The 11,572-nt window shown below is 41.2% G+C and overlaps 1 protein-coding gene across 3 annotated transcripts in view; it reads left to right on the top strand.

The window, feature by feature from the left end:
* The first annotated feature begins 1,723 nt into the window (after window positions 1-1,723).
* Window positions 1,724-11,572, top strand: part of PRKAA1 (protein kinase AMP-activated catalytic subunit alpha 1) — a 32,992-nt gene continuing 23,143 nt past the window's right edge. For 2 of the 3 annotated variants that reach the window (XM_059417048.1, XM_059417047.1), the window contains exons 1-2: window positions 1,775-1,864; window positions 3,084-3,215. Coding sequence is in view for 1 of the 3 variants with exons in the window: in XM_059417046.1 (XP_059273029.1) it covers window positions 1,738-1,864 (127 nt within the window). In the remaining 2 variants the exon portion in view is untranslated. Of the gene's footprint in view, window positions 1,865-3,083; window positions 3,216-11,572 lie in introns of all 3 variants that reach the window. The other variant, XM_059417046.1, reaches the window with a different exon arrangement.

The following is an 11,572-nucleotide window of genomic DNA, read 5'->3' as shown; positions in this document are numbered from 1 at the left end:
GGGTCTTCATAGTTTCACTAAGAGATTGGCAATTGGTTTGCAAAATTCAGCTTCAGTTTGCTTCTTTGTAAGATGCTCCCCAGCTTAACCATACAAGGTTGAGGTAGCTTGTGACTTTTTTCTTTTAGAAGAAATAATTTTGCTATGTTAAACTCTAGACATGATGCAAATTTAGAGTCATTTTAAGATGATACTTCGCTGGTTAGGGATGAAAGGTCCTCCCCCTCCCCCCAAGATAATCCGGTAAATTATTTCTGCTTTGTAGAGATCCAAAATGTCTGGGCTGCAGAAACTCACAAGGCAAACAAGAAAAGGTGAAGAAACCAGAGAGCAAAAATTGCAACAGTAACCACTGCCCAACCCCCCAAATGTGTCAGTAATCAGACTTCTTAACTTCATGGTCCTTCAGAATATGTGCGGTCCCTAATACATAAAAACTGATCATCCAAGCCTAGTTGTGACTGTTTTAATTCTAAGCGCCAGCTTTTGCTTCCCTTGCAATGCTGTGCTTGGAACAAAGCAGTACTTAATTCATGTTACTTTGATTTCATAAAAAGAAAGTATATAAACATCAGAGGAGCTGGGTTACTTTGATTAGGAACAAAAAGGACAACATTTTTAGTCTTACTTTTTTTTATATTACTCTCTTGAAGAGTTCAACTCTTTGCCCATTGACACTGGCCCAAATGCTATGACACTGCAAAGTAGAGATCATATCTTGTTTGTTTGGACACTTCATTTTACCCATGTCAGGGGAATACAACTGAACAGTGAACTCGCTTAAAAATTTAATAGAAATAAGCATGCTTTCCCTACTTCCCCTGTAACATGGGACATCCCATTTGTAAAGATAATAGACTAAATCTTACTCATTGCAAGTACAATAAATACTTGTCGATTGACTTGTAAATATAAGCTTTGTTTTCAGTTCAAAGTCTCCATTTTATCGGTAATAAAAAAATATTAATTCCTATGTCTGTAACATCCCATTCCCGAGCACACGCACGTTCACAGTATTTCCAACCTGCTCCTTCCAACAGAGCTTGCTTGGGAAGGAAATTTCAGAAAAGCATCCAGAAGGAGGAAAGCTGTCGAGGTGCCCAGTAGCAACTTACTGGTTCAAAGTAACAACAACAAAGAACCAGGGCGGTGGGTAGAAAAAGGGGAAACTCCATCGAAGATGCAAGTGACAACTCTCCGTGGCTTTTAGATTCCATCCGCACAGAAAAAAATGAAGAGGTTAGAACATTGTGGCAGGGCGGTGTCCCCTGCCATGTCTCAATTCACGCCGCACTAGTAACCAGCCACACAGCTGCCTCGCCCGCGTGGGCTTCCCCAGTGCCCATCTATCCCCTCGGAATCGCAAGGAGAGCGGTACCCCTCCCCACGAGGAACGATTCGGGGAGATCGCCGCGGGCAGAACTCGGCCACAGAGGACAGCGGCCGAAGGGCTGCCGCCCTCCTCTGCAGTTCAGGAAGCCGTCTCCGGCGCGCAGGTGGGCGGGCGCCCCAGGCCGAAGCGGAGCCGCGCGAGAAGGGGAGTACCGGTGGCCCTCCCAGCGACCCCTGCCCGCCCCGCCAGGGGGAGCGTCTGCGCCGGACAGCCCGCGGCAGGGACCCGGCGGGCGGCGCTGGGCGGCGGCTCGGCGGCACGGCTGCCCTCCCGCGTCCCCACCCCCCTCCCTGCCCGCCCCCGGCGCGGCCCTGCCCGCCCCCTCCGCCCCCTCCCGCGGCGCCATGCGCAGACTCAGTTCCTGGAGAAAGATGGCGACAGCCGAGAAGCAGAAACACGACGGGCGGGTGAAGATCGGCCACTACATCCTGGGGGACACGCTGGGGGTCGGCACCTTCGGCAAAGTGAAGGGTGAGGACCCCTCGGGGCAAGGGTCGGATCCAGCCCGCGGTCCGGGTGACTTCCGCCTTTCGCACCCCTTCATCCTCCCCCGCCCCGGCGTTCCTCCTCTCCCGGGCTCTGCAACCCCTGTCCTGACTCCGGCGGGAGCGGAGTCAGAGGCCACCGCGGGACTGCGGCGCGACCCTCTCCGGCCGGGTGGGGGTGGGGACCGGTCGCCATGGCGACGGCACCGCGGTGCGAGGGGCTCGCTGGTGCGAGGGGCGGGGATGCGGAGGTGCGAACTTTCCCAGGTGGGGCAGTGTAGGGCTGCGCGGCGCGCTCGTAGAGCTGGGAGGGGGGGTGCGCCGGGGTCTCGGCCCGGAGCCCTGGGGACAGGGCTTCTTGTTCGCTGGGGCTGTGCTCCCTCGGCTCAGAGCCAGCCCATCGCTTTCCTGGCAGTTCTCCGTATTGTCCGTATTTCCGTCCTCTTTGGGATGTTCTCGACTTATCTGCCTGGGCTGATTCTCAAGTGTGAAATGTGTCCCCCCTTCCCACCTCCCCCCAAAAGTAGGCTTGCTTTGGGGGTAGCTTACAGAATATTTTAAAAAGGGCCATCTCGTTGGGAAGGATGACTAATTTTTTTTCGGAGCAGTTAATTGTATTTGCGATGCATGGTTTATGTTCTGAATGCAGACTCTGTGCCTTCAGTGTTTCTGAATTATCAGTTTTGCAGACTCTGTGTGCCAAACCTGGTAGGTAGTGCAGATGTTGCCTCCAGATAGTATTTATTAGCTCATTAATGCAGTTCGTTTCCATTTACTTTCTCAGGATATTTGTTTTAATAATTGAGTGCACATCATTTGAACTTTTTTTTTTTTTTTTTTTAAAGGAAAGTGGGAATTCTCTTACCCTTGTGTTTCAGCACAATATTCTGGGAATAACAAACCTGATCACCAGTCCACCAATTCTGGCACAAAAAGTTTAATTGCAAACTTTGTGAGGCATAAGTATTTTTTCTTTAAAATATTTGACTTTGTTATTAGGGATGTAGAGAAAGGGAGCATGGAACTGATAAATGTAATTCATTCATTGGCTTTGGATATATAATAAACTATGAATTGCATACACTAAGCTCTTGGTAAATATTTGACTTGAAAGAAAAAAAAAAGTTGTGAAAGCCTGTACAGTGAATTAACTAACTGAGCCTTGCTTTACCGGAGCTAAATAAACATTTTCTGATTTTATCTAGGGATGGAAGAGGAGAACCCTTCCTTCTCTTGCTCTTTCTGAGTCATAGAACTGGAAAATTGCTGTATAGCCCACAGGGAAGCAACTGCCTAAGCCTTCTTATGAAAATCAGCAAGGCCAACAATCTAAGAAAGTAAGAAGCAAATGCCAGAATAGGGTAATAAGAGCCATCAGGGTGGGTCTGTATTAGGCCAGTAAGATGTCTCTGTACCCTCAAAATTATTTATTTTTGGCTATGTTGTCTCTTTACTTGTTAGCAATTACAAACTGCGTTTAGTTTACAGTATTTGTAAGAAATGCTCATTAATGCCCCCTAATAGTGATGACAGTCTTGAAACACTCACTCCTTCCAGGGTTCTGCTTGGATTACGATGCTCATCCTTCTAATAAAGACCTGTGCAAAGTCAGGTCTCATTTTCTTATTTGCTCAGTGGCTTTTGGCATGGCAGATAGGAAAGCAAGAGGGAGTTTTTCATTTTCTGGATTTGAACTGTGATGTGGCTGTGACATGAATCCTTTCAGTGAATGGTGTTCCCTAACCTTATTCTTCCACACATGCCTCTCTTGAAGTGTTAAATACTGTCAAAAGTCAACTCTCTAAATTATAGAAAAGTCAATAGTCATCAAAGAATCAGGTTTCATAGATAGGGTTAAATTTGTTCGCAAATACATTCGTTGATATTGCTCAAAATCCTCAACCAGTGCATTTTTAAGTTGTTAAACAGTTGGGATGCTTTTTGCTCCATGTATGGTAATAGAAAATCCAACTCACCCTAGCTAAGAACCTTACTTTCTGTGGTTCTCTCTCCAAAGTTTGGAAACTTCAGCATAACTCTCTTGAGTCTCACTGGCTCATCCAGTCCCTGGGGCCAGGGATGCCATGTGCTATTTGGTTCAGGCTTGTGCACTAGCAAGGGAGATAGCATTTCTCTTGGTGGAATATGGCCCACTGTTGAATTTGTGTGTGTGGTGGGGGCATTTTCTTCTGAAGTACTTCATGTAGATAAATACCTATACAGAATGGGTATTAATTGTTAGGCGAGAGAAATTAGATGTTCAGTGAGCAGGCAGAAACAGCTCTTACAGTGGTGATAGCCTTAATTTGACAAGAATTCTTATCAGTGGTATGATTAGCCAGATACTTCAGTAGAGATAATTTGGAGTAGGTAGAGCTTTTTTTTTTTTTTTTTTTTAAGATTTTATTTATTTATTTGACAGAGAGAGATCACAAGTAGAGGGAGAGGCAGGGAGAGAGAGAGAGAGAGAGAGAGAGAGAGAGGGAAGCAGGCTCCCCCCTGAGCAGAGAGCCCGATGCGGGACTCAATCCCAGGACCCTGAGATCATGACCTGAGCCAAAGACAGCGGCTTAACCCACTGAGCCACCCAGGCGCCCCTAGTAGATAGAGCTTTTAAAATTAGTTACATGTTGGTAAATTTAACACAGAAAAGGAATCTAATAGAAGATATGATATATGCAGAAAATTCGCAATATGATATTACATGCTTAGAGGAAATTTAATTTGGGGGGCAAAGGGGACTATAAATTCACAGTGATTATTTTGTTCCCTATTACAGGCTGAAAAAGTCATTTGGCAACTTATTGTGAGGGGAAAGTTTAAACAGGCTACTGGGGTTGGGTTTGGGATTATGTTTGAATTACCTTTTATTATTCCCAAGTTGTCTCCCCCCCCCCCCCCTTTGGTTATCAAGGTGTTAGTCTCTACTTCCTTGTAGGGTCCACTTGCCTTTCCCCAGGTACAGCAGTTATAAAAGCATGGATGAACAGAGTCTCATGTTACTATTGCAGTAAATTAAAATGGCAGTTTTTATTAAGTTTTCCAAGAGAAGAGAAGACGGTCTCTTTAGTGGTATAGGTGGTCTTCAGCAAATGAGTTGTTTATACATTACAACCTATTTATTAAGTTGGTGAGTATTTTTCTACATAAAACTACAATTTCAGGTAAATAGGTGACTAATCTCTTTGTGAATCAATCATAGTAGAAATTACTTAAAAATTTCTTTAAGGGGTGGTTCCTGGCTGGCTTAGGCAGTAAAGCATGCAACTCTTGATCTTGGGTCATGAGTTCAAGACCCCACACTGGTAGAGCTTACTTAAAAAAAAAAAATTCTTGGGGCGCCTGGGTGGCTCAGTGGGTTAAAGCCTCTGCCTTCGGCTCAGGTCATGATCTCAGGTCCTGGGATGGAGCCCCGCATCAGGCTCTCTGCTCAGCAGGGAGCCTGCTTCCTCCTCTCTCTCTGCCTGCCTGTCTGCCCGCTTATGATCTCTCTCTCTGTGTCAAATAAATAAATAAAATTAAAAAAAAAAATTCTTTAAGGTGGGAAAATATCTATATATCTATATTTATATCTATATCTATCTCAAGGTTAGAGTGGGAATGAAGTTTAGGCCACAAAAACCAAAGAAGTAGACTACTGTCATGTTATTTATATAAATTTTAAAATCATGGAAAACGCCCGGACATTGCTAGTGAGAGTACGATGTTGCCACCTCTATAAAGTGTGACAGTATTTATTAAAGTTAACCCAGTAATTTAGACTCTAGGAATTTATCCTATAGATATACTGGTATGAAATAATGAGTTATTCATTGCCATATTGTTTATAAATACAAAGGTTAGAACAAACGTTTCTAGTAGGACAATAGTTAAATTATCGTTATCCATGCAATGATATACATTGCAAACATTAAGAAAAAAACAAGAGACTTTATATAATTTAGGAAGCAATTTCCAAGGTGTATTTTTAAGGGGAAGAATAAGGGGGTAGTAGAACAAATGTGTCTAGTATACACATTTTATACACATTTGTGTATAAAAGTAGGGGCAAGGAAGGTTTTTAAGTGTAACTACTTGCACGTGCATGGAGTGACCCTTTAAAGATACACATGAAACACATTAGTTCAGAGTGGGGGAGCTAGGTAGCAGGGGGCTATTTCACTGCCCATCTTTTTGTACCATTTAATTGTGCAGTGCAGGTATTATGTATTCAAAAGAATATATAAAATTAGGGGCGCCAGGGTGGCTCAGTGGGTTAAAGCCTCTGCCTTTGGCTCAGATCATGATCTCAGGGTCCTGGGATCCAGCTCTGCATCTCTGCATCGGGCGCTCTGCTCAGCGGGGAGCCTGCGGGGAGCCTGCTGCTTCCCTCTCTTGGCCTGCCTCTGCCTGCTTGTGATCTCTGTCAAATAAATAAATAAATAAAATAATTTAAAAAAAAAAAAAAGAAAGCACTAATAGGCTGTTAGTTGGAGGGTGACTAATTCACTGCTCTTGTGAGGGAGACATTGTAAATTTTGGTAGCCTTTGCTATGAGTGACCTGTAAGTGTTCCATGGCAGAAATACCTGTTTTCTCTTTTGTTCGAAAACAATCTCATAGGGGCACGTGGGTGGCTTAGTTGGTTAAGATATCAGCTCAGGTCATGATCTCAGGGTCGTGAGATGGAGTCACACGTTGGGCTCCACACTGGTTGTGGAGCCTGGTTAGGACTCAGTCTGTCCCTCTCTCTCTCTGCCCCTGCCCTGATTCATACTCTCTCTTTCTCCCTCTCTCTCAAATAAATAAAATCTTTAAAAAAACAAAAACAAAAACCCCAGTATCTTAGCAGTACTGTAAAACAGTAACAGTCTGAAGAGTAAAGGTTTGAGCTTTGGAAAGGGGGGTGGTTCTCTTAATGCATATTCCTGACAAGGTGCACTTGTTACTGATTGATTGACTGTGGAGCAGCAATTAATTTGGCTGCAACTGAGATTAATATATGGAGAATCCTTTGCTTAGTTTTGAGAAGACTTCAGGGTTTGGGGTTTGATATTGGGCCTAGCTCCCCTGCCCACCCCTGCATATTGATGGTGTGGTAGAGTAGGTAGGTCATAAGACTTGACGTCAGAAGGCCTATCCCAGCTTGATCACTTAATAGCTTTACTGCATCAAATTACATAATCTCTTAGAGCTTTGTAATTACCTATATCATAGGTTTGTTGTGAGGGTCATATGTGATCATATAAAATCCCATTTTCAAAAGTATTGTTACTGAAGTTCTGATATTGAAGTTTGTTGGTAATTGGGTTCAAGGCAAAATATCTGTTGCTATAATTAAGGAAAAGAACAGATTATCATATGACAGCTTTAAATTGCCAAGATTTTCCTGGGAAGAAAGAGGGAGAAAGATGATATCCAGAGGGCTATTGCCTACTCTGAAAGAGAAAATATTTGAGCCATCAGTGTTGGGACATTATTTGAAAACCTTGAAGGGAAGAGTCTGTATCCAAGTAAGACAGGTTAAAAATGTTTAATAGGTTTCTTTACTAGGCAGTCCAGGGCCATTATTGTGTTAATATGTGTAGTGGGTTTCCAAAAGGGAGAGCATACATCCTTTCCCAGACTTCCTTGCTGACAAAATCTTTTTCTGTGTAGAGGCTTCAGTCCTAGTATTCTATAGAACATAATTCTTTTTTTTTTTTTTTAAAGATTTTATATTTGTTTATTAATTATAAACATATAATGTATTATTCGCCCCAGGGGTACAGGTCTGTGAATCACCAGGTTTACACACTTCACACCACTCACCATAGCACATTATTTTTATTTATTTGACAGAGATGACAAGTAGGGAGAGAGGCAGGCAGAGAGAGAGAGGAGGAAGCATGCTTTCTGCTTAGCAGAGAGCCCGATGCGGGGCTCGATCCCAGGACCTGAAATCATGACCTGAGCGGAAGGGAGAGGCTTAACCTACTGAGCCACCCAGGCGCCCCTGTAGAGCATAATTCTTAAAATTCATTGTAACAGTTATAGTTTTATGATTTTTCTAGCCCATAGAAAATTTGAATTCCTGAATTAGAACATTGGAGAGGGGGCTTAAAAGTTGACTCCTGATAGGCTGTGAAGGATGAGACACAACTTCAAAATGCAGAAAACTGTGGAACGTAATAGCCTAGGAGCAAGAAGTCCTCTCCAGCTAACTCCCACAGATGTCACCGTGTGAGGGCACAGGGGAGTAACTGATGCTCATACAAGGTGAACATTTGCTTGTTTCCCAGTCATTATGTACATTTCCCAGTCATTATGTACAGCGTGTTCCATTTAAGAATTCTTGGAGCATTTGTAGTGCAGATTAGAAAACCAGTTTTCAAAAAAGATTACTTTTGTTAATTTGTTAATTTTAATGGTGAATATCATATTTTAGGAAACAAAACAAAACAAAACTATGTTTCCTGGGGCTGCAGTAACAGTATCACAAACTGGGTGGCTTCAAACAACAGAAATTTATTCTCTTGAAGTTCTGAAGGCCAAAAATCTAAAATCAGGGGGTTTGTAGGGTTACACTTCCTCTGAAGGTTCATGGTGAGAGTCTTCCTAGCCTCTCCAGCTTTTGGTGGCTCTTGGTGTTCCTTGACTTGTGGTAGCAAAACTCTAGACTCTGCCTTTGTCTTCTCTTGGCTTCCTGTGGATGTATCTGTGCTCTCTTCTCTTCTTAAAAAGGATACCATTCATTAGATCTAGAGCCCACTCTAAACCTAGGATGATTTCATGAACTTCAGATCCTTAACTGATTACATATCCAAATACCCTATTTCCACATTAAGAGCATATTCTAAGTTCTGGTGGACATGAATTTGGGATGCAGGGGCAGTATTCAAGCCATTACACTTGTTATTTTATATGCTTTTGATTTTATACTCTTGGTTTCTCCCTTATAACACTTTAATTTTTGAGAAACTTTTAAATTGAACTGGTAGAATGAATAAAATATGTTCTTTGTACCTTGTCTTAAAACATTGAAATTGATATGAGGCAGGTTTTTAGTAGACTGAATTAATTTTCTCATATATAGGAAAAAGATTGTAGTAGCAATGCCAGACACATAGTAGGTACAGGTACTCACTATTTCTTTAATCAATGTTTGAATTTTTAGAATATTTCTTACTGGTATGGGGCAATTCAGTCTATTGTTGTTTTCAACATTGTAAGACTGTAGGGCAGCCTGGATGGCTCAGTTGGTTGAGCGTCTGACTCTTTGATTTTGGCTCAAGTCATGATCGGGGATCTCTTCCTGTTCCTCAATTAACTGTAAAGTGTTACTAATAATGTCAGTCTTCTAGGGTTAGTTAGAGTATCAGTAGGTTTGGGCATAAAGTGGGTATGTCATGAATATTAACTACACAGTTGTGTATCTTAATTATGTTACGTGTTATATATCAACTAGATTTATATTTTTAAAAAATCTGATTTAAATTCAAATCTGATTAGCCTGTTTTTTAGCTCGGTGCTCTTATATGGCTGAATAAGCGTTCCTGTAGTTTTTAGGTAGTAGGTGAAATAACATCAAGGCTTGGTGCCAAGTGTGTATGTTTAGCAATATTATGTTGAAAATTAACCAAAGTTATGAAAGGGTTGATTTTAGGAAGCTAGAAATCTCAGGATTGATGTGATGGGAGGCGGAGGATGGGTATGTTGGTGGAACTGAAGCTTATGGGAATGGGAGCTAGATGCATAGAAATTTTAGCTATTAATTATTTAGCACTTATTATGGGCTTAGATAAAGGGATGCTACTGAATCTAGGAGGATGAGGACAACAAATAAAGGAACTGAGGTTATTGGCCAGGTAGAGATTAAAGCAGAAAATTTAGGGCTGATTAAATAGGGATGGGGGCAGGTTTGGGAGCAGTGGAAAATAAATAGCTCTAAACAGTGATAGCCACCATTTATTTATCAAGCATTTACTATGTCAGATACCATGGAAAGTGCTTTACAAACCCTACTTCATGCATTCCTTACAGTCACTTTTATTTTACTATTTTTTAAAGATTTTATTTATTTATTTGATAGAGATCACAAGTAGGCAGAACAGCAGGCAGAGAGAGAGAAGGGGAAGCAGATTCTCCCTTAAAGCAGAGAGCCTGATATGGGGCTCGATCCCAGGACCCTGGGATCATGACCTGAGCTGAAGATAGAGGCTTTAACCCACTGTGCCACCCAGGCGCCCCTACAGTCACTTTTATATGGAGTATGTGGTATTCTTATTTTTACAGACAAGTGAATAGAAGGCTGACATAATTTAACTCGCCCAGGTCAAACATTAAATAAATACCCTTCATACTGGAAAGAACCCAGGTCTCTGTCTATGTTTTATACATAGATTGCCTTCTCATGTAGGAGAATGGGGTGTTTAGCCCTATTTCTGAAAAAGTTGAATCAAACACCTATCATTACTTTTTTTTTCCTTCCCTTTGGGATTTTTTAATAGTAAAGAATATAAAACAGTAAGTAAAATTTGAAAAAAAATCACTGTAGGATAACTTCTCATTTTAGCACATTATCACTGTCATAAAAAATTTTAATATAGCTAGAAACCATAGATTGTATATATAATTTTTGTTTGCTCTTTTCATATTTATAAAAATATTTTCTATAGTCTTATGAGAGAGCCTGTTATGTTGGAATAGCAATGTATTAAACTGTTTTCTGAAATTGGTCATTTGGTCATTTGCCATCTTTGTTCTTTTTTTTTTTAAAGATTTTATTTATTTATTTGACAGACAGAGATCACAAGTAGACAGAGAGGCAGGCAGAGAGAGAGAGAAAGGGAAGCAGGCTCCCTGTGGAGCAGAGAGCCCGATGCGGGGCTCGATCCCAGGACGCTGAGATCATGACCTGAGCCGAAGGCAGCGGCTTAACCCACTGAGCCACCCAGGCGCCCCACCATCTTTGTTCTTAAATAAGACACTATAATAAAAATAATTATACACATTTAAAAAAAGATTTATTTACTTGAGAGAGAGAAAAAAGAATGAGTGGGGGGAAGGGCAGAAGGAGAAAATCTTCAAGCAGTCTCCTGTGCGGAGCTGAACATGGGGCTAGATCTCAGGACCTGTGAAATCAAGACCTGAGCCAAACCAAGAGTGGGACACTGACTGAGGTACCCAGGTGCCCAATAATTATGCACATTTTAAAATTTACTTAATTCTAAGTTAAATTCTAAGTAAGGAAACTACAGATCTTAAAAATCCATATATTAAAATATATATTTAATTAATATATTAAAATATATATTAATATATATTGACATATATAAATATATATTTTAAGAAATATATATTGCTCTTAATGCTATTCTAGGATATCAGTTGCCTTTTTATTTCCCTAAAATGTTCTTTTGTTATACCAGCCATGAAAAAGGAATTAGTATATCAATTTTTCCTTAACAAAAAAACAAATCGATCACATACCCTGCTTCTTTACTTACTTAGTAGTGTGTGTGTGTGTATATGTGAGACAGAGAATTTGATTTCATTACAGTGGCTGTCATGACACCTTCCCCTCCCTTGCTACTGTTCAATTTTTATTTGAATACTATTTATACAGTCATACTTTTGTAATTTCTATTGCTTCAAAAATGAAGATATGCCTCTATTTCTGATTAATTTATAATTTGATGAAATGTTTACATATTAGAAAAAAGTCTAGTTGTACC

The sequence above is a fragment of the Mustela nigripes genome, chromosome 12, assembly GCF_022355385.1.
Source record: "Mustela nigripes isolate SB6536 chromosome 12, MUSNIG.SB6536, whole genome shotgun sequence".
In the NCBI taxonomy this organism is placed as follows: Eukaryota; Metazoa; Chordata; class Mammalia; order Carnivora; family Mustelidae; genus Mustela; species Mustela nigripes.
This window is presented reverse-complemented; position numbering and strand designations above follow the sequence as displayed.